The sequence below is a fragment of the Macaca nemestrina genome, chromosome 11, assembly GCF_043159975.1.
Source record: "Macaca nemestrina isolate mMacNem1 chromosome 11, mMacNem.hap1, whole genome shotgun sequence".
NCBI classification, from domain to species: domain Eukaryota; kingdom Metazoa; phylum Chordata; class Mammalia; order Primates; family Cercopithecidae; genus Macaca; species Macaca nemestrina.
Window position 1 is genome coordinate 100089306 of NC_092135.1, and position 23588 is coordinate 100112893.

Below are 23588 nucleotides of genomic sequence, written 5' to 3' on the forward strand. Positions count from 1 at the left end.
ACTAGTGATCTCAGGTCAAATGTTTGAATAACGGAAAATGTGGCTAGATATGGTCTCTGGGCACCCAGCGTTTCCTTCCAGTGGGCCTTCCTGTACTACAGAGGCTAGAAGGCTAAAAACTACATTTCCCAGATAACCTCTGCAGCTAGGGGGCTGGATGCAAATTGTGTTCTGCCAATTAGATGTGCTTGCATGAGATTTGGAGGGCAGAAGTGAGGCAGAAGCATCAAAGCTCTGGACACTGAACTCATGAAGACTGAGCATAAGAGGCAGTTACTCTATAGTAACTCTGTTTCTTCTTTAAAATATCCAGGCAGTTTCTGTTCTGGGCTGAACCCTGACTAAAAAGCTCTCCTTACAAAAATTACAGGAGATTCCCATCAGGCTTGGCATGGGGCTAAGTTAGGTCTATCACATGTACCACAGTGTTGAGTGGGTGTAGAAGGGCAGGCTGTGATAGCTGTGCTTGTCCCAGCCTTCAGAAGGAAGCAGGGTTCTTTCCCTCACTGTAGTGATACCAGCAAAGCCTCACAGCCTACTCTGGAAGGTGTCCTGATAGCCACCAGTAGAGAGCTGCTAAAACACAGTAGGGACTCTCCTTCATTTCCTTTGACAAAAACCTCTTGTGATTCCTAGAAACACGAAGACTTCCCTACCTCACAGGTAGCTGAAAAGGTGGCATTATCACCACTTTATGGCTTCCGAAGAAGAAATATGTCAAGAATAATAGCTTGCAGCCAGTTACGGTGGCTCATGCCTGTAATCCACTTTGGGAGGCTGAGGAGGATGGATCACCTGAGGTCAGGAGTTTTGAGACCAGCCTAGTCAACATGGTGAAACCCTGACTCTACTAAAAATACAAAAATTAGCTGGGCATGATGGCAGGTGCCTGTAATCCCAGCTACTCAGGAGGCTGAGGCAGGAGAATTGAACCTGGGAGGCAGAAATTGCAGTGAGCTGAGATGGTGCCATTGCACTCCAGCCTGGGTAACAGAGTGAGACTCTGTCTCAGGAAAAAAAAAAAAAAAGGAAAAAAATAAAAAATAGCTTGCTTTGAATCCATTAGCTATTCATTTTTTGAAGAAAAAATCAATATAAAGTACTGAAGAATACATAATTTCTTTTTTTTTAAGATGATGGTACTTATGTCACTTTTTACAGAAGCTGTGAAGCTATGAATTCTACCTCCCTTGCATTTGTTCTGTTTCAGGGAACCCTAGAGTCAGGAGGGAACTTAGGCATCACCTTCATCAGTATTTAAGCAAAGGAATCATTTAATCAGACTTTCTGAGAATACTAGTAAATAAAACAGATAAGGGCAGAACTACCTGGTTGAAGTGGAGATGGTCTAATTATGTCCCTCCCAACTTCTCTGCAGCCCAACTAACTCTTCCCCTCCTAAGATGGTTCTAGGAGTGAGGGTGGGGGGCTATGCAGGGCCACTAGAGCTATGCGACAATTAGAAAACCTGCTGGGCCAGGCACGGTGGCTCATGCCTATAATCCCAGCACTTTGGGGGGCTGAGGCAGGAGGATCATGTGAGCCCAGGAGTTCAACACTAACCTGAGTGATATCGTTTAGCTGTGTCCCCACCCACATTTCATCTTGAATTGTAACTCCCACAATTCCCATGTGTCATGGGAGGAACCCATGGGAGTGGGATTGAATTATGGGAGCGGGTCTTTCCTGTGCTGTTCTCCTGATAGTGAATGAGTCTCACGAGATCTGATGGTTTAAAATGGGGAGTTTCCCTGCACAAGCTCTCTTTGCCTGTCGCCGTCCATGTAAGATGTGACTTGCTTCTCCTTGCCTTCTGCCATGATTGTGAGGTCTTCCCAGCCACATGAAACTGTGAGTCCAATTAAACCTCTTTCTTTTTTGTAAATTGCCTAGTTTGGGGTATATCTTTGTCAACAGCATGAAAATGGACTAATACACTGAGCAACATAGTGAGATCCCGTCTCTGCAAAAAATTTTAAAAATTAGCTGGGCCTGGTGTGCACACCTGTGGTCCCAGCTACTCCAGGGGCTGAGGTGGGAGGATTGCTTGAGCCTGGGAGGTCAAGGCTACAGTAAGCCATGGCTGCACCACTGCACACCAGCCTAGGCAATAGAGTGAGACCTTGTCTCAAAAAGAGAAAAGAAAACCTCTGATTTTATGGATAAGGAAACTGATGCCCAAAGAGGTATGATTTGCTCAAAGCCACACAGCTTTTATATGGCAAATCCAAGGCTCAAGCCCAGATCTTCCTTCATCCAGTGAGGCCAGAGCTTTTCCCATTGCATCACACAGACTCTAGTCCCTTTTATCCAGGTATTTAAGCTTCAAGGACCAGTTGAAGTTCCCTCTCTACTGTGATGCCTTACCTGACCACCTCAGCCACAACTATTGCTATTTCCTTACATTCCACTCATTCTTACCACCTGGGCCTCTTACCAAGCACTCCCTCACATCTTTTATCCTTTTTACTATTTTTCTTATTTCCCCTCCTAGATTGAAAATTCCTGTGAGTAGATCCCCCTCATCTACCTCTGAATATCCCAGAGAACACACCTTGTATTCCCAGAGTATTTCTCATAATATTGACTGAATATTATGAATATTGACTGAATAATATTTACAAAAGGAATAGTGGAAGAATGTGTTCAGCTAAATTCTAATAATAGAACCCCCCACCTTGGATTTTAGCTGAACACATGGCTGCCCACAGAGAGATTACGCTTCCCAGACTCACTTGCAGCTAGGTATGGCCACGTGACCAAGGTTTGACCAATGGGAAGTGAATGGAAGTAATACATGCACATCCAGGTCATTTCCTTGAAAGGAAACTGTTTGCCCTTCCCCTTCTCCTTCTCCTTGGACTTGGTTGTGATAATAGCTTCAACCATGTAGAAGAGAACAATTCTGTATGGGATGATGGAGTACTAAGATATTAGGAACCAGGGTGTTCAGGTAACTTTATGGAGCAGAGCCACCCTGATCGGCCTGTCTGCCTACCTCTGGACGTGGAATAAATGTTTATCTTTTTGGGTCTCTTGTCTTACAGCAGCTTACCTTGTGCCTTAACAGAATGCAACTATAATATCTGCCAACATACTTCACATTGCTTTCTGAAAATCAAATCAGATCACACTTGCTCTCCATCTTATAAAGTATTAAGTAAAATTCCAATACGAAATATCATTGAACCTCAAAGAAGGCCCATTACGAGTGTGTTTGATTCATTTGATACAATGTACCGAACGCCTCCCATATGCAAGGGACATGGAAGGATGTTAATATTGAGAGCAAACACCCTCAGGCACCTTGCTGTGCATGTCGTCTTGTTCCCATATCCCAGTGATCCTAAGAAGTGAGTATTTTCATTCACATATCATAGGTAAAGAGATTGAAACACAGGGAGCTCACTTACCTGGTTAAGGGCAGAGCTGGGCTTCATTCCCAGGCCTGTCTGTCCTCACTCCACACACCAAGGCTACACCCCAGGCACTGCAGTCACTGCCCTCAAGGACCTCACAGTCCACATGGAGAACAGATTCACAAGCCAATAACTGTACCATAAGGCAGAATGAAATGAGTGCCATCACAGAGGCCTAAGAGCACAATCCAGGGGTATTCCAGGAAGGGCCCGTTAATTGCAGCCTAGGAAGGTGGGAAGGGCTTTTTACAGAGGAAGCTCCATTTGCACTGACCTTTGAGAAACGAGAAGTAGATAGACAGAGAAGGGGAGGGCCAGCCAGCCGAGACATTAGCATGAACAAGGACAAAGAGGAACGTAGAGAACACATGGATAATGAGGAGCAGCACGGTGTGAGTGGACTGTGGGGGGGTTTCATGCGGGGGTGAGGAGAAGCTGGGCCTGGAAGGCAGACCAGGGCCAGACCAGGGAAAGCCTTGTGTGCCAGGAGAGAGCTGAAATGCTGCTGTTTAGGCAACAAGGAATCAGATGTTTGAGGAGAGATGTCATGCAACCCAACGCGTGAGCTAGCATGAAGGAACAGACAAGAGAAAAAGCAGAGGGCTCAGGCTACTGCAAAATCAGCCAGACAGCACTGGGTGAGGGCCTGAGTGGAAGGCAGTGAGCAGCCATGCCTAAAAGGCATGCTCCCCGGGGCCGCTGACTGCACAAGAGCATCTCAACCAGCACTCTGAGATCTGGGCCACCCATGACAAGCCTGTTTGTAGATCCTCTTTATAAAATTGGCTACAGGGCTCATCTCCAATCTTCTACTCCAATTCGCTTTTTTTTTTTTTTTTTTTTTTTTTTTTTTTTTTTTTTGAGACTGAGTTTCGTTCTTGTTGCCCAGGCTGGAGTGCGGTAGTGTGATCTCGGCTCACTGCATCCTCTGCTTCCCGGGTTCAAGCGATTCTCCTGCCTCAGCCTCCCAAGTAGCTGGGATACCACCACGCCCGGCTAAATTTGTTGTATTTTTAGTAAAGATGGGGTTTCACTGTGTTGGTCAGGCTGGTCTCAAACTCCTGACCTCAAGTGATCCACCTGCCTCGGCCTCCCAAAGTGCTGGGATTACAGGTGTAAGCCACCGCGCCTAGCCTAAATTATCTTTATTCTGTTTTTACTTTCAGTTAAGAAGGTTATTTTGGAAAGGGAGACATGTGTGTCTCCTGTATTATAATTAAGCTAAAACAACAACTAAGGCCTGGAGCCCACATTGGCCCCACAGCAGCACCCACAGGGCCATCGCTCTGGCAGCCTCCCTCAAGCCAAGTCAAAGTCCCACCAGCACACAGAAAAAAATAGATCCCCATGCCGTATGCCTCTCAGCTTGTCAGCAATGCAGTGTGGCTGTTTTCTGGCTCCTGGGCTGTAGGGGAAATGGTTGAGCTTCCTAGCAGGCAGCTGTGGTAAATAATGAGTTCTAAGGAAAATCCTGATACCAAACTTCTTGGGAGCTACGAGGCAAAGGGCAGGGCGGTGGCGGTGACAGACAGTGTTTGTGTAACCCTCCTCCACCCTCTCACCTGACACACACAGAGTTTTCTCTTTCATGACTGTTTTTTAGCCTCTTTTTCCCTTTCAACCACCGACCACTCAATTCTTTGAGGGAAAATTAACATTCATTATGCAATTTATCTCTCTCCTTTTAATCCAGAGTGTCTGTCTCCAAGGTCCCTACTCAATAATTAATGTTTGTTCTCATTTCCCATTCTCCAGAGCATCTATTCTTGAACCGTAGGGTCAACAATTAACACTAATTACGGCTTTTCCTCTCTCCAGTGTTGGTGCTCAGAATCCCAGGCCGCCTGCTCAGCCTCAGCCATCCACGCGCACGTGACGGTGTGTGTGCCCTGAGATGCAGGAGCACCGAGAGGCAGGCTTTGCCAAGCCCCACCGCAGTTTAGCAAATCAATAAGACCCAAACATTCTTTCTTGGCATCCTCTCTAGTCTATTTGTTATCAGTAATGAGACAATGAAGCAAAAAAATAAATAAATAGAATTATTTGGAGATGAGTTTGGTAGACTAAAAGATCTCTAAGTCTTTTCTGTTTGAATTTTCTAGGATTCCTTTTTTTCTTCTCTATTGCTCTCTCCCTGATATCTCACATCTCCCTCTCCCTTCTCTCTCTCTCTGCTTCTCTCTCCCTCATATCTCACATCTCCCTCTCCCTTCTCTCTCTCTCTGCTTCTCTCTCCCTCTCATACAAACACACCAAATTTCCCTTTAAAAACCTTTCTTCCCGCTGGGCACGGTGACTCACGCCTGTTATCCCAGAACTTTGGGAGGCAGAAGCAGGTGGATCAGCTGAGGTCAGGAGTTCGAGACCAGCCTGGCCAACATGGTGAAACCCTGTTTCTACTAAAAATACAAAACAATTAGCTGGGTGTGGTGGCAGGCGCCTGTAGTCCCAGCTACTTGGGAGGCTGAGGCAGGAGAATTGCTTGAACCTGGGAGGTGGAGGCTGCAGCCAGCCGAGATTGTGCCATTGACATCAGCCTGCTGACAGAGCAAAACTCCGTCTCAAAAAAAAAAAAAAACCCCTTCATATAGGACCCACTCAATTGACCTCTTTGCTATTACCTCTCCCTTAACTTTCACAAGTCTGTCATTCTAATTCTCATCAGTCATTAAGACAGCATTGTTTTAAGTAATTTTCATTTTGACTGACAAGGACAGCTAAGAGAATAATTCTCACCCCAGGTGACTAGCAGATCGCAAAAAAAAAAAAAAATTCATCAGGGGCTGTGAAAAAGCCTGTCTGTCTTTTGGCTAGAATCAGACGGACTAGAATCCCTCCTGGCTCCCCTGGTCCAACACTCTGTTTGTGCTACAACCGGAGAGGGGGGCTTTTTGTGCTTGTCTGTCATCCCCCATGGCTGCACACACTGAGACACAGCTGCTGTTCAAATCTGGGCATCTTGCAGCATGTGTCAAACGTTAACTGTTTCATGATCTTGTTTTGTCAAAAGTTCTCCTTACAGAATTTTATCATCATGGACCCTACAGAATTTTACCTTTAAACATCTTGGATAAAAACCTTATTTTCCTCAATGCTTTTTTAATCCTAGATCAACCTTCTCTCCAGAATATCATCTGTGGATTTTCAAAAACATCCAATTCAAGGCCGGTGTGGTGGCTCACGCCTATAATCCCAGCACTTTGGGAGGCTGAGGTGGGCAGATCACTTGAGGTCAGCAGTCGAGACCACCTTGGCCAACATGACGAAACCCCACCTCTACTAAAAATCCACAAAATTAGCCAGACGTGGTGGCACATGCCCGTAATCCCAGCTAGTCAGGTGGCTGAGGCAGGAGAATTGCTTGAACCCGGTAGGCAGAGGTTGCAGTGAGCCCAGATCGTGCCACTGCACTACAGCCTGGGCAGCGGAAAGAGACTCCATCTCAAAAAGTAAAAACAAAACAAAAAAAAAAACCAAAAACAAAAAATCCAATTCATTGCAAAGCTTAAACATCGAGGCAACCACTTCATGTTTTCCCCTGTCTTCGGATAAGGGAATAAATTTTTACAAGACTTTTTCCCTCTCTCAGATAAAATATCTTATTGTTTTTCAGCCTATGAATCTGTCAATTCAAATATCAGCTATAAAGAGGACGGGCCTAGTAGTCAGCATTTCCTAAAAGGTAAGCTTTTCCCCTAAAAAGTTACCTCTACTTCTCTAGGTAATTTGACTCATGATCATATTATTTCATATATAGACCTCCAGAAACCCACAATTTCTCCCCAAATATACCAATAAGTAGCAGAGAGGATTTACTTCTTGGAAAGCCTGAGAAATGTGTTGTTCTCATGAGTTACTCATGGGCAGCCCCGTGGTCTGAGTATAGATATTAGTGAGGAAGAGACATCGGATGGAACCAAGTGCTTATGCTTAGCTGGCCTGGGGAAGGATAATTTGCAGGGATGTCCTGTGGGTCCTGAAGGTAATCCACTGCACAGTTCCCTAAATAATGAGGTAGACATTGTCCCCTGGAGTTGTGCATCCCTCACCCTGCACACACCACAAGCTAGGAGCCGATCTGGGAAAGACTCAGGCTTGTATTTTCAATAGATGACTGAGGCCAGGTCTGCCTCTCCTCAGATTCCTTTTCTATTTCATTTCCCCCATGGAGAGATCTGCAAACACTGGGAGTATAGGTTGACTTTGTAGCTCATCCTCCACCCACAGATATGGCTGCTGCTGCTTCAGACCAAGGAAAGGATGATGACCTGGAGACTTTCTCTCCTAAAAATAGTCTTTGATTAACAGAGAAATGTGTGTGGTCTTCCTGGCTGCTTTTTTTTTTTTTTCCAAGATGCAGTTTCGCTTTTGTCAGTCTTGGCTCACTGCAACCTCTGCCTCCCAGGTTCAAGCAATTCTCCTGCCTCAGCCTCCCGAGTAGCTGGGATTACAGCCGCCTGCCACCACGCCTGCCCAATTTTTGTATTTTTAGTAGAGACGGGGCTTAACCATGTTGGCCAGTCTGGTCTCGAACTCCTGACCTCGTGATCTGCCCGCCTCAGCCTCCCAAAGTACTGGGATTACAGGCGTGAGCCACCACTCCCAGCCTCCTGGCTGCTTCTTTTGGGGCTGAGCAGCAATGAATCCTGCATGAAGAAGCTGCTGAAGGAACAGGCAGGAGGCAGTGCCACAGATCAAGGGCTGTAGGCAAATCAGGATGGAAAGATTGTTTGTGCCAGAGATTGCAAAACTAAGAGAAAAGGCACAATCATATCCTTGCCAATCTCAAAATCTGTAAACAGAGAAATACCTGGGAGTCTGGCCCTCTGCACTCCCCCCTGCCATCTTCCTTGGGCAGACATCCTGACGAAAGTAGAAAGAGTTTCCATGCCGTTTTTGCTCAGTCTCATGCATTGGTTAGAACTGGGCCAGAACAGCTCTTAAATAGGAGCCCTCAGTAAAAATGATGATGATGTTGGTGGTGGTGGTGGTGACAGCTACTGTTGTTATATATCCCTGATACGCCAAACATCATGCTGAGTGCTTTGCATTCATTATTTCATTTCATCCCCACAGCAATGATAGCAGATAAATCCTATTATTATCTTCATTTTTCATCTAGGACAATGTGGCTCAGAGAGGTTAAGTGATTTGCCCAAGGTCACACAAAGGAGTGAAGTTAGGATTTGAAACCAAGGAACCTGTATATTTATGACTAAGCATGGTTCATAGTGGCATCAGTCTAAAGAGGGGCAATTCCATCTGACAATATATGAGGGTTTAGGAAGTCCTTGACTTAGTAATGACCCATGCAAACAAATGGCTTCTGTCCAACCTCCATTTCCCCCTCCAATTCCCCCTACTCAGCATCAGACACCCTTTTGTGGGTAACACTAAAAAGGATTTGCAACTTTCAGAGATATCATAGGGAGAAGAGGAGAAGCTGGAAAAAAAAAAAGTAACAGTTTGGGAGAATCAAAGTCCTGAAACAAATTTTCAAGCAAGATAAGCCTGATTACAGGCTAGCTCTGCAAACCAAAATATTCTTTCTAATAGCACCTAAAATGTTACCATTTCCCTTCATTCTACCATTAAAATCTCACCGATAAAAGACTTACCTTGGTTTAAGAAGTATCCTCTTAAGATTCTGAAACTTCAGAGAGGTGAATAGTCTGTCACACTTTAGTAAAAGTATATTTAATCAGATAGTTGCTCTCTTGCAGCCTAGCTAGGAACAGCTGCTCTGAGGGACTAAAAATTCTGATGGGGTGGAAACAAAGGTGAGTAATTTGGAAGTACATAGAGCTTTAAGGGTTGAAACATGCCTGGCCCATGGAGTGCCCCAGGGGGCTCGGATGAACAGCAGAACATTGGCTGCATGGAGGAGGGGACACTAGAAGGAGACAAGTACAGAAGGGGCCATGGCAGCACACCAAAGGCTAACTTAGCCTTTTACAGGGGGCCTCGCAGCAAGCTCTAGATCCACGAAAAGGAGAGAATGTTTTGATCCTTCTCGCCTCTATTCCTAGTAACTAAAAGACCTTGGACTAATGCAAATCTCCTTCCTGTTTCCAAGCTTTAGAACATACTGTTCCCTCTGCCTGGAGCACAGTTCCTCATCTCCTCCTATCCAACATTTTTTAAATGCGGAAAAATACACATAACTTAAAATTTGTCATCTGAACCATTTTTACTGTACAGTCCAGTGGTGTTAAGTACATTCACATTATTGTGCAACCAGTCTCCAGAACTCTTTTCATCTTGAAAACTGAAACTTTATACCCATTAAACAACTCCCCCTTCTCCCTCCCCTAGCCCCTGGCAACCACCATTCTACTTTCTGTTATCCCCGACTTTTACCCCTTGTCCTAGTTAACTCCTGCTAATCCTTCACTTCCCGATTTAATTATCAAACTGACCTCCCCATGAAGGGTTTTCTGCTTTCCCCTCGCCCTCCTGCCCTCCCTGCCGATGGGGTGACACCCACCCTCCACATGTGCACAATGAACCATGCTTACCCAGTTACAGTCACAGCTGCTCACTCACCGCATTGGCCACTGACTAGACTTTTCTCTCCTTGAGACTGCAAGCTCTCTTCTCTTCTCTTCTCTGCTCTTCTCTTGTCTTCTCTTCTCTTGTCTTCTCTTCTCTTCTTTTGACAGGGTCTCCCTCTGTTGCACAGACTGGAGTGCAGTGGCTAGATCTCAGCTCACTGCAGCCTTGACTTCCTGGACTCACGCGATCCTCCCATCTCAGCCTCCTGAGTAGCTGGGACTATAGGTGCTTGCCATCATGCCTGTCTTTTTTGTTTGTTTGTTTGTTTGGTAGAGATGGGGTCTCACCATGTTGCCCAGACTGATCTCCAACTTCTGGGCTCAAGCCATCTTCCCACCTCGGCATCTCAAAGTGTTGGGATTACAGGCATGAGGCACCACACTCAGTCACTAGACTGCAATCTTTTTAAGGGCAGGGGCCCACCAGCAACGCTATTACCTGGTAATATGCTGCTAACACACACCTACTGTCAGTGCAGCATAAGCATTTAATGATTGAAAGGTTTAGCTACAATATGGGTGAAACAGCCTTTTTTTTTTCAGGTTGACTTGGAAACTTAATCACTATGCAAAACAGTCTCCGCAGGAAAATGCATTCCACATATAGGCATAGGGTGCCTCTTTCACAACTTAGAACCTTATTTGTTCCCTTGATTTGCCCACTGACCTTAACAAAAACATTTTTACATCACTTTGTGCTTAATATTCCCCATTTGTTGCTAAGGGAATAGATATAATACTACTTTGAAAATATCTGGGCCAGGCGCAGTGGCTCACACCTGTCTGTAATCCCAGCTATTCAGGAGGCTGAGGCAGGAGAATTGCTTCTCCTACCAGAGGCAGGGTTGTGGAGGCAGAGGTTGCAGTGAACCGAGATCACACCATTGCACTCCAGCCTGGGCAACAAGAGCAAAACTCCATCTCAAAAAACAAATAAATAAATAAATAAAATACCTGATATCCCCCTGGAACTGAGTTCAAAGACCAATTTAAAACATCTATTCATTGGAACACCTATAGAGCTTTCATAAGTTTTTTTTTCTTTTTTTTTTGAGACAGAGTCTCACTCTATTGCCCAGGCTGGAGTGCATGGCACAATCTTGGCTCACTGCAACCTCCATCTACCAGGTTCAAGTGATTCTCATGCCTCAGCCTCTCTAGTAGGTGGGATTACAGGCGCATGCCACCATAACCAGCTAATTTTTGTAATTTTAGTAGAGATAGGGTTTCACCATGTTGGCCAGGCTGGTCTCGAACTCCTGACCTCAGGTGATCCACCTGCCTAAGCCTCCTAAAGTGCTGGGATTACAGGCATGAGCCTAGAGTTTTCACAATTTTTTGTTTTCTTTGTGATCATTTCGTTTTAATTAATATTTTCAGGTAAAAGTGATAGGATTCTAAAAGGATTGTGTAGATGGTAGACTTCTTTGGGTATTTGTGGACATGAAGGTTGATTTCAGCTATTTGAAATGACCTCAAATATCAGGGAACTGGCATGGTGTGGTGGTTCATGACTGTAATCTCAACACTTTGGGAGGCCAAGGTGGGAGGATTACTTGAGGCTAGGATTCAAGACCACCCTGGCCAACATAGCAAGACCCTATCTCTAAAAAAATTAAAATTAAAAATAAATAAAACATCAGGGACACACACAATTTGTCATTTTACAGAGGCATGGAGTCAAATCATTGATATTGCAAGGCTGGGAGACAGAAGACTATTACTAAGCTAGTGAGTGAGCCTAGCCAGCCTCGCAGCACTCACACATCTTATATTGTGGTCTATAATTCATTATAACATCTGCAATAGCTCTTGTGCAGTTACTTTTCAACAGAAGAACATTGATTTCTTTATATATACATATATACACACACACATGCATTTTTAATGGCCCTAAAAAAAAGCTGACTGCTGGGACTCGTGATGGAAGTAAAAGAAAGTGAAATGGTCTAACAATGTGATGGTTCTCTGCCAAAAAAATAGTTTAATAAATCACACTAAGCCTTTATTTATAGTCTCATTCAGAGTCTGAAGAACTCTCTCTCTTTTTTCATTTCTTCTTTAGTTTTATTACCAATAGATACACACTAGGGGTATTCACAAATCTAAGGATTCTTAAAATTCTCAGGATGTGTCCTTCCCAAGTAGCCAGGATCTGCTGTTCACTTAATGCATGATATGCACGAGGGATCAGGACCTTGCCCAAGTAGTGAAGTAATACTTAGCACAATGCATTTTAAAGCAGGTATAGATCTTAGGATTTTGTGTGTGAGTTATATTTCTCAACCTATATTAAAGTTTAGAAGATTAAATTTTCTTCTGTCAGAGAGATCAAAAAATAATAACTTTCATTAACTAGTAATTCATAAATAGTATTTTCTGTTTAATCACCCTTCAGACATTTGTGTTGTCTTCTCATCACAACTATAAAGAAGCATAAGGCCGGTCGCGGTGGCTCATACCTGTAATCCCAGCACTTTGGGAGGCTGAGGCAAGTGGATCACTTGAGGTCAGGAGTTCGAGACCAGGTTGGCCAACATGGTGAAACCCTGTCTCTACTAAAAATACAAAAATTAGCCAGGCATGGTGGCAGGCACCTGTAGTCCCAGCTACTCTGGGGGCTCAGGCAGGAGAATCACTTGAACCCAGGAGGCAGAGGTTGCAGTGAGTCGAGATCACACCACTGCACTCCAGCCTGGGCAACAGAGTGAGACTCCATCTCAAAAAAATAAAATATAATATAAAAAAACAAAGAAAGAAGTTTTTTTGTGGCTTTTCTTAAGGATGTTTCCCACCTAGTTTCTCTCTTGCTCCTTTCATACATCTCTCTGTGGCCCAAGGATTTTGCTACTGTCTTGGTTTCCCCATAATCCCTCCTTTGAAAGTTAATGTAAACACCAGAATCAGACTGTGTTCAACAGAAAGAATCTGTGAGTATGTTTTTTGGTTTGTTTATTTTGAGACGGAGTCTGGCTCTCGTTGTCCAGGCTGAAGTGCAATGGCACAATCTCGGCTCACTGCAACCTCTATCTCCCGGGTTCAAACCATTCTCCTGCCTCAACCTCCCAAGTAGTTGGGATTACAGGCGCATACCACCACACCTGGCTAATTTTTTGTATTTTTAATAGAGATGGGGTTTCACCATGTTGGCCAGGCTGGTCTCAAACTCCTGAGCCCAAGTGATGTTCCTGCCTTGGCCTTCCAAAGTGCTGGGATTACAGGCGTGAGCCACTGAGCCCAGTCTGTATGTTTTACAAAGCAGAAAGATATTGCTCATTCATTCATTCAACAAACACTAATTGTCCATCTACTAGTGACAAATACTATGGTAGGCACAAAAATACAGTTGAGAGACCATATCCATGCCTTAAAGTAGTCCACAGCAGTGGAATGTGTTGAGAGCTATGAATTAGTTCAGACTGACTCAGCCTGGAGGTTGAAAAGGCTTTTGGAAGGAGAGGACACTTAAGCAGAGTTTCTAAGGATGTATGTGGGAACTAGCCGAGTGGTAAAGAAAGGATGCTGTAGGAGAAAGGACAATATAAATGTGAGAGAGCATGGCAGCATGGAGAAACTGAGGCAACTTGTAATGACTGTACCCCAGGGTACACGCAGGGGAAGGAGTGATGAAAAATACACCTTGAGAAGGAGGCAGAAGCCAGATCATGAAGGGCCATAGAAAGCAGCTAAGAGGCCAGGCGTGGTGGCTCACACCTGTAATCCCGGCACTTTGGGAGGCCGAGGCGGGCAGATCACCTGAGGTCAAGAGTTTGAGACCAGCCTGACCAACATGGAGAAACCCCATCTCTACTAAAAATACAGAATTAGCCAGGCATGGTGGTACATGCCTGTAATCTCAGCTACTTGGGAGGCTGAGGCAGGAGAGTCGCTTGAACCCGGGAGGCGGAGCTTGCAGTGAGCCGAGATCATGCCATTGCACTCCAGCCTGGGCAACAAGAGCGAGACTCCATCTCAAAAATTTTTTTTAATTGAAAGCAGCTGAGGAATTCACGCCAATGGCGGTGGGACTCTGCTTACATAGGAATTGGCATCACCAGATTTTTATTTGATAGAAATGACTCCCAGCTATGTAGAGAATGGATTGGAGGAGATAAGACTAGAGACTGGGACCCCAGATATCTTTGTTTGAGAGCAAGTGACCACAAATAATATTTTCTGGCCAGGTGCAGTGGCTCACACCTATAATCCCAGCACTTTGGGAGACCAAGGCGGGCAGATCACCTGAGGTCAGGAATTTAAGACCAGCCTGGCCAACATGGCAAAACCCCATCTCTACTGAAAATACAAAAATTAACCAGGCGTGGTGGCGCATGCCTATAATCCCAGCTACTCGGGAGGCTGAAGCAGGGAGAATTGCTTGAACCTGAGGTTGCAGTGAGCCAAGGTTGTGCCACTGCACTCCAGCCTGGGTAACAGAGCGAGACTTCTCTAAAAAAAAAAAAACAAATATATATATATATATATGTGTGTGTGTGTGTGTGTGTGTGTGTGTGTGTGTGTGTGTGTGTATTTTCTGGAGAACAGAGACCACCACGTGAATGACATTTGCTGGCTGTTTTGTATGCAATTCCACCTTCAGCCTTTTTTTTGAATTCCTTTCCTCCACACAGTCTTCCACCACAGATATCCTTACGAATCCTGTGATGTCTCTTGATTGGAGGGTTTCTCATGTGGTTGACATTTTGTTGTTATGCATCTCGAATTTAAATTCAGTCCTCTAGCTAGGCTTTCATTCTGGGCTTGGTAAACTGCCATGTGCCTTTAGACCTTTCCATAAAAAATAATTTATGAATTTTTGAGAGAGATTGGTGTTCCCAAAGCTAAAGCCAGACCCTTGAGACTTATCTAGCCTTAATCTAAAAAGATATAAGTAAAAGGACTGTTATCCCAAATTGGAAGAAAAATATTGCCCTTGCATTTACTGGGTACTTCCGTATTTAAATTCAGACTGACTCATATTTTCTAGCTCTGTCTACTTGACTCCCTAGTTAGAGCTCCCAGGGGGATGTCTTTCGCCTGGAGACTTATTCAGGCTTCCAGCAACTATTCCCTACACCCATCTCACCCTCCTCCTCATTCAGGAAGATTTAAAGTGAAAATGTGTAGCATAAACAAGGTCTTAAATCTCGTCCCAAGAATTTGATAATGACAATACCAAAAGGCCATCTTGGGTCTTGGTCCCCTGCATTAAACAAGCAGACTCAAAATTTATTATAACACTACAAACACTCTATAGGTCATAGGTGTCTTGAGTCACATCATATAAAATAAAGTATTTTTAGATATTCTTAAGGAAAGGTCAGCAGGACCAAAATTATCCTTCCTTTTATGGTTAAGTTTATACTAGGGAGAATTTTTTTTAATAATCTGGAATTTGTGTTTGCATTTTCCATTTATGATCAAAAAAACATAGTCCCCATGAAGGGACTGAGGCTGACTTTCAGGCCTTCTCCCATTGATTCCTGCTGGGGCCAGCAAGTCCCTGTGCAAAGCTATGAGAAGGCAAAGGTGCTTTCTGAGACCTGTTTGGCAATGGATATATCCCTTCCATGGTAATGAAACATTGCAAGTTATGGGGTATGTTCCATGACAGCATGTTAGCCATCAAAGGGTGCTCTTGCCTCAGAAATGATATACATAGACAAACGCCTTAAACAGATTTAAAGAAGCTCCTGCCAGCACCTCCAACAGCTACTGCCCTTGTAACCACTGCATATTTGGAAAGTTTGGACCCTACGGGTGTGATATTCTTTCCCAAACCCTGACATATATCTAGGAAGGAGCCAGGTGGCCCACCTGGCCTAATAAGGTGACTCTTTGGAGTCGATCTCTATTTTGACACCAGATGGGGCCCACAAGAGGGTCCCATACCAAGGCAAATATGCATCCTGAAACAATGGGAATAAATATGACTATATTTCTTTCTTTCTTTTTTTTTCTTTTTTTTTTTTTTTTTTTTTTGAGACAGAGTTTCACTCTTGTTGCCCAGGCTGGAGTGCAATGGCGCGATCTTAGCTCACTGCAACCTCCGCCTCCTGGGTTCAAGTGATTCTCCTGCCTCAGCCTCCCAGGTAGCTGGGATTACAGGCGCCCGCCACCACACCTGGCTAATGTTTGTATTTTTAGTAGAGACAGGGTTTCACCATGTTGGCCAGGCTAGTCTCAAACTCCTGACATCAAGTGATCTGCCTGCCTTGGCCTCCCAAAGTGCTGGGATTACAGGCGTGAGCCACCATGCCCAGCCAACTATGTTTCATTTTTATTGAAAACAACAAACAATGACTTGGGAATTAAACATAGCCAATGCAGATTTAAATAGAAGGAAATGTTAAGGAGCCATATGCCATGCTAGAATCAGATGCCCTTTCCTGCTTTTCAAGTTTTGAGTGTTTGGTGAAGGATTCCATGATTTGAAGAAGGCAGAACAGGCTTGGGATGAGACCCCCATCTAATAAGGGTCATCTCTAAAACTGCCTGATTATCTGGTGAGAATGCTATCTCCTCACTAAAAGCCTGTGGTTAGATTAATGCTAGCATTTGAAAATCTGCTAAGGCCTGATGGTGGGCAGCCAAGGAAGGAATGTGTTTTCTGTTTATCTCTTTAGTGGCAGAAATGTTCATCACAGAAAGACTGTGAACTCCCAGTTTCAGGCGTGCCTGGAAGTTGTGCAGCCTATAGTCTGTATAGCCTGTATAGACTGTAAAAACTGGAATGTGCACACCAGTTTTTGAACGACAAAAAAGAACCAGGCCTTCGTTTGCAGCCAATTACCTGGGTTGGTCGATGGGTTAATCAGTTTCTTTGACTTGATAACAGGGGTAGATCTTGTCACATTGTTCTGAAAGGAGGTTTTACCACCCCCGCTGTTCTATCTCCCAGGAATGCAGTTTGAGTTGTGTCTCCTCCTTGACAGCTTGGACCTCAGTAAATTACCAAGGTCTTGACCCAAAAGATGGAGAAGTCCTAAGTGATTTTTCAGTCTCCTATCTAAAAATGTGTTTACATTTCTTGAACTCTGGCTGACTGATTCATTCTCCTGGTGTTGCAAGAACTTTCCTTATGCATTAGAATTTATAAGTTTCATTTCTAAGAGGCCCATGAATCCTTCCAAGCCACAGTGTAGTGAACCTCATCACAACACAATTCTGCTGGGCTGGATTTGTCCCGAGGGTGGATCATGGCCAAGCAGCTGTGATGTGGCAAGCGCGTTGAGGCTAACGGGAGGCAGTGTGATGTGGAGGGGAAAGTGCAAGAAGCTAGGTCAGGACATTTGGGTTCCGGGTTCTGGTCTTGTGTTATTTCAAGGTGTGCCCTTGAGCCAACTGAATGAAAATGCTTTCAGGGCCTCAGTTTCCCCCAGGCTGATTTAAATTTTAAAAAAAAAATTTTTTTTGAGACAGAGTCTCACTCTGTCACCTAGGCTGGAGTGCAGTGGTAAATCTCGGCTCACTGCAACCTCCACCTCCCGAGTTCAAGTGATTCTTGTATCTCAGCCTCCTGAGTAGCTGGGATTACAGGCATGCATCACCACACCCTGCTAAGAAATGTTTTAAATCTGTGCAAAAGTCATTTTCAAAAACAGAAGCAGCTAGCTGAGAAACAACAGAAAAGGGAAGGTCAGCCCACAAAGAATGAGTAGAGGCTTAAGGTCAAAAAGACAAAGATACAGAGTGACATATGGCCATTGGCTCCTAAAAGAGCTACTTATGAGTACCAAGTATGGAAAGAACTTTTTGTTGGACATTGGTCCCACAGAAGAGACTAAAACCTATGTCAGTAGAGCCATTGCTTAGCTAAATCTGTTCCTCAAATAAACATTCCTTTAGAATATTAAAATTACTTTTTTTTTTCAGACGGAGTCTCGCTCTGTCACCCAGGCTGGGGTGCAGTTGCGTGATCTTGGCTCACTGTAACCTCTGCCTCTCAGGTTCAAGCGATCCTCCTGTCTCAGCCTCTGGAGTAGCTGCAACTACAGGCACCCACCACCACGCCCAGCTAATTTTTGTATTTTTAGTAGAGATGGGGTTTCGCCTTGTTGGCCAGGCTGGTCTCAAACTCCTGGCCTCAAGCAATCCATCCACCTTGGCCTCCCAAAGTGCTGGGATTACGAGCATGAGCCACTGCACCCGACCAAATTTACTTTCTTAGGGGAAAAAAAGAAGCAAAATAAAACCTATCCTTTTGCACCATGGAGTTTTGGGGTCGGGCAGTCTTGGAGGGAAATCCTTACTCAAAACCTCACTAGTGGTACAACTTTGAGTGGGTTACTATACTTTTTGCACCTCCACTGCCACACCTATAGAGAACATTGATAACAACAGCATGGAGGGGAGTCATGGGCATCACAGGACAGCCCCTGCTGGTGTCCAGGTGGTGCCTGCTTCCCAGCTGGCTCCACGGTTTCTGTGGTTTCCGTTAGTCCCCTCCCTCCAGCCCCGCTTTGGTGTTTGCCTTTGTTTGATTCATGTTTCCACCTTTCCTCTTGCCCCTCCACATTATAAGGAAAAAAGGAAGCCTCTGATCTCTCTATTTGGAAGTTTGCAGAAGCCTTTTCCTACTTCAGTGAAGTGCAGTCATACAAAATTTATATTCAACAGCATCAGCAGATTTTTTTCCATCAATATTTCCTTTTTAATTTCAGCTTTATCTGAATTTTAATAGCATAAAGAATTTACTTTTGTTCTTTTAAAGAGCAACCAAAACAAGAATAATATGTATTTGAATATAAAGTCTTAACACTATGTTTAACATGGTGTTTAGACTATGCCTATAGAGGTTACAGGTGTTATTTGGTGAGTAAATTGTGAATGCCATGGGTGTATATGTGCTTATAATCTTACATACATATGAACTAGGTGTGTGTGTGTGTGTGTGTGTGTGTGTGTGTATGGTATATATAAAAAGTCATGAAATCCAGATCTGACCACCTTGATATTTTTTCCTCTTTGATTTTCACTATAGCAAACACTGAACCTAGAGCCAACCTTCACATGAATCTTTATGAAACCTCACCATTGACCCAAACAACAGAGAAGCAGGTACAGTATTGACTCTGAATGAGGATGACACTGGGAGTCACAACTCGGGTTCTTGTCTCAGCTTGCTGTGTGGCCCTAGGTGAGACACTTTACCTCTCTGGGCCTCATTTGCCTAATCAGTAAAATGAGACAAGTAGACTATGAAATCACAGAGGTTCCTTTACTCTTAGACTTGGAATATCTTAACTCAACTTGGACTGTATTGTTTGGCTCTTTACGTGTGTAAATAAGCTGAATAGACCTTTCCCTGACTTCTGCGAAGTCAGAAAGAGAATAAGGGAACACAGAAAGGTGACATCCAATGAGGCAGTAGGCACTAATTTTCATTCGTAATAGAGATAAATATTGGCAATTAAGAAAAAAAAAGTGCAAAGGTAATCGTGAAGAAAGGAGGATGGTGGTTCATCTAGATATATTAAGAATTTCTATTAGTGGACTGGTCACAGTGGGCTCATGCCTGTAATCCTAGCACTTTGCGAGGCGGAGGCGGGCAGATCACCTGAGGTCAGGAGTTCGAGACTGGCCTGGCCAATGTGGTGAAACCCTGTCTCTACTAAAAATACAAAAATTAGCCGTGTGGTGGCATGCACCTGTGGTCCCAGTTACTTGGGAGGCTGAGACAGGAAAATCGCTTGAACCTAGGAGGTGGAGGTTGCAGCAAGCTGAGATCATGCTGCAGCCAGAATCCAGAGTGAGAGAGTGAGACCCTGTCTCAGAAAAAAAAAAAAAAGAGTATCTGTTAGTGGTTCAAGGACATATATTCACAAATATTTATAAGTTTGTTCCTTCCTTGGAAGCTTTGAAGCTGGAACTGTCTTCAAATTATCTCTAGAGAGACAACTCAAGGAAATTCCTAGAACTGAATCCAGGGCCTTGGAGAACCTGAGGCAGAGGCAGCACACGCAGCTGCAGGGGACTCGCAGGTCTCACCCTGCTGTGTGACACCTCTAGGCCATGATCTTGATTTCTCCATTCTGTCCACCTTCCTTCCTGCCACAGCCTGGCTTTCTATTCTTCCCCAGCACTCATTATGCATAATGATAATAGAAATGGGATTGCTTTCATCTGTGTGCCCGAGCTGGGCTCTGATGAACTCTCTGTGACAACCCTAGGCCTGGGTCAGGTCTCCACTGAGGTGAAACGCAACTGAGCAACTCCTCCTGCTGCCAAGGAGCTGCTGAACCAACATTTGCATTTTTTAAATGCCCACTTTGCAGACATCCCATTTAAGGGAACTAGAGACAGAGTTTTTGAAAGAGTATGTGACTAAGGAAAACATAATATGGTGTATTTTGATAATTCTGCAACCCAAAGGCCATGCAAAGGCCTCACATACCCTAAACACACCCCAAATTCACACAGCCCCACGGTTCTGTTCCAAAAGATCTACTATCACCTGCAATGAAAGAGAGGCTCGGGCGGGCGTGGAGGTTCATGCCTGTAATCCCAGCACTTTGGGAGGCCAAGGTGGACGGATCACAAGGTCAGGAGTTCAAGACCAGCCTGGCCAACATGGTGAAACCCAGTTTCTACTAAAAATACAAAAATTAGCTGGGTATGGTGGCACACCTCTGTAATCCCAGCTACTTGGGAGGCTGAGGCAGGAGAATCACTCGAACGCAGGAGACGGAGGTTGCAGTGAGCCGAGATCACACCATTGCACTCCAGCCTAGGCGACAGGGCAAGACTCCGTCTCAAAAAAAAAAAAAAAAGAAAGAGGGGCTCAACCATGTCTAATTAAATCCTAGGCTGAATTATTAACTTTGCAGCCAGAAGAAGGAATACCAGAGCGAGGGGTCTTAAACTTTCATCCCAGTTTCCCCTGTGAGGCTGTGGAAAGTTGGCTCACTGAGAAGCCCACGCGCCTGCCTCCTTTGTGAAACAGCGGGGTGGCTCCCACCAGGAGCGACTTGTCCAAGTTGCAGTAGTCCCAGTTCCTTTAGAAGCAGCCCTGGAAAGAAAGGGCATCTGAGGAGAAGTCTAGGGAGCCCCACCAGCCCCAAACACAGAGAAAACAGGGTGGGAGGGAGGCAGGGGTGTCTTCCTGGCCTCCTGCATCCCCGCTTACTTCTCAAGGCTAATGGCCTCTTATTAGATTAATCACTGACTTTAGTTTTAACTACTTCCTCAGCCTACTCCATGGCAATGACTAATTTCATGTTTATTATAAAGCATCTGGAACACATTTAGGACAAATTTCTGTCCAGCTGATTTCAGTTCCCTACATTGATGGGCCACTGGCAATCCAGGGGATTCCTTCCCTTGTGGCCTTCCCCCCCCCGAAGCAGAGGACATCACAATACTGATCTTAGCAGCACCGTTCCTTTCCATCAGTTCCCCCACTGACTCCCTCTTCCCTCCCTTCCTTGGGATCTGACTCTATTAGGGGTTCAGTCACATGAAAGACTTGTACTTTTATCACAGTGCTAGCTGAGAGAGGGGAAGACTTGCCAAGGGTGGATATTCTGGTATTACCACCCTCTAATGAGAAGTCGCAGGCCTAGATTTAGAAAACAATCTCTGGCGTGTGGGTTGGGGAGAAAGCCACAGGGTGCTCTGCAGAGGCTGGGGTGACAGCGTTCCCTGGGCTGGAGGCTTCTGCAGAGGCCCTACCGCTGCGATGCGAGAGCCTTCATCTTGGCTCCTCGGAGGCTGTCCGCACTGTAATGGGAGCGGAAAGGGTTAGGCTCCCTCCTCCAACACACGATGAGGATGGCAAATGGTGGGAATGGCTCCAAGGCACCTCTTCCACACCTGACCTGAGGAGCGGGGCCTCGGCAGCGAATCCATCAAAAGAAATGAGAGTAGCAACTGATACCAGCAAGTCCCTAGGAGTTAGAAGAGGGGGTGAGGTGGTGGGGGCGGGGGTAAGAAAACTACAAGGGGAAATGTGGAGATGAAAAGAGAGCAATGAAAAAAGAAAAAGGAGACAAGCAGACATGTTTCAACTCCAAGCTCCCATTTCCTCTTTCAAATGAACTGCTTCCCCACTGTGAACAGAATCAAGTATTTATGAAGGCATTTTTTGCATATTAATAGCTGCATATGGAGCATCGCCAGAGCTGCAGTCCTAAAGGTACGGTGCCCTTTTTTAAAGCAGGTCTTTCAAACTCCTCACAGAATTTGGTATTCTCCTTCAGATTTATTTTCATTTCTGCCTCGTGGCTCCTCCTAAGGCCCTTCATTTGATTAAGGGAAATTAGTTCCTGGGATACTTTCAGAGACCGAGTATTGCTCTTACCTCGGTGGGCCGCTGACATCAATCGCTGGAGAAGCTTTTCCTCTCCCCCAAGGCCTCTCTGTGTAGAGGCCGCAGGTTGGGTTAGGTGACCGGCACCTAAAAAGAGTATTAAAATTACCAATGAAAATTTCGGGAGGAAATATTAACATAGCTAGACAGTGGTAGGAGAAACTAAAACTAGAAAAAAAAGTAAAATAATTTCATTAACTTTACCATCTATACTCAGTAAAGATTACCTGCAATTTTAAAAGAAAATCATTGAGAACCATGATAAAAATAAGCAAAAGACAGAAACAATTCATATCCAAAAAGGAGTAACAGAAAATAAATATGAAAAAATCATTCATCTTGATTAGCAATTTAAATGTATATTGAGGCAAACTATAAGTACCATCTTATATCTGAGATTTGTGCCTTCTCTTACTCTTTTTAAATGGAAACACCCAGGGCTGCCAGGGTTTTAAAACTGGTATACTTATACACTTCTGGTGGAACAGTTTTGATTCAATCCCTTCGTAAAGCAAAATGGCAATATAACTCATGAAACATGAAAAATATGAAATATCCATTGATTATGTGTTTCTGACTTCCGGGAATTTATCCTAAGGAAATAATTCAACAGAAAAAAAAAAGTCATTGAAGATGTCCATTGCAGCATTATCTGTAACAGAGAAAATCTGGAAACAGTCTAAGAGTGTAACATCAGAGAAATGATTTTGGGGAGATTTAGAATCTTGTAGCCTCCAGCCGCATGACTCCTAAACCATAATTTCTAATTTTGTGGCTAATTTGTTAGTCCTGCGAAGGCAGTCTGGTTCACAGGTAGGAAGGGGGTTTGTTTTGGGAAAGGGCTGTTATCATCTTTGTTTCAAAGCTAAACTGTAAACTAAGTTCCTGCCAAAGTTAGTTCGGCCTACACCAGGAATGAGCAAGGACAACCTGGAGGTTAGAATCAAGATGGAGTTGGTTAGGTCAGATCTCTTCCACTGCCTCAGTTAAAATTTGGCAATGGCAGTTTCACCCTCGGTGAAGGGTTTAATTCAAGCATTAAAAAAGGATGATTGTTCATACTAGAAACTGAGATTTAATACTAATGTTTAACACAGGCAACATCATTGACATTTTGGACCAGGTAGTCTTTGTTTTGGGGAACTTTCCCGTTGATTGCAGGATGTTAAGCAGTATCCCTGGCCACTGCCTACTAGATGCCAGTAGCACAACCCTCCCCGGTTGTGACAATCAAAATGTTTCCAGACCCTGCTAAATGCCTGCTGGGGAGCAAAATCACCTCCAGTTGAGAACCACTGATTTAAC

The 23588-nt window shown here is 44.4% G+C and overlaps 1 protein-coding gene and 1 long non-coding RNA gene across 6 annotated transcripts in view; one reads left to right on the plus strand and one right to left on the minus strand.

Annotated features, from left to right (window-relative positions):
- Positions 1–9433, minus strand: part of LOC105468082 (uncharacterized) — a 60625-nt gene extending 51192 nt beyond the window's left edge. Inside the window, exon 1 of one of the 2 annotated variants that reach the window (XR_979279.3) lies at positions 9038–9433. This is a non-coding gene — a long non-coding RNA (uncharacterized lncRNA). The remainder of the gene's footprint in view (positions 1–9037) is intronic. The other variant, XR_979278.3, reaches the window with a different exon arrangement.
- The window catches only part of LOC105468083 (KIAA2012 ortholog), a 141406-nt gene that overhangs the window by 53139 nt on the left and 64679 nt on the right, over positions 1–23588 (plus strand). For all 4 annotated transcript variants that reach the window (XR_003015057.2, XM_011718042.2, XM_011718043.3 and 1 more), the window contains exons 12-13: positions 7033–7101; positions 18957–19033. Coding sequence is in view for 3 of the 4 variants with exons in the window: in XM_011718042.2 (XP_011716344.2) it covers positions 7033–7101; positions 18957–19033 (146 nt within the window). In the remaining variant the exon portion in view is untranslated. The remainder of the gene's footprint in view (positions 1–7032; positions 7102–18956; positions 19034–23588) is intronic.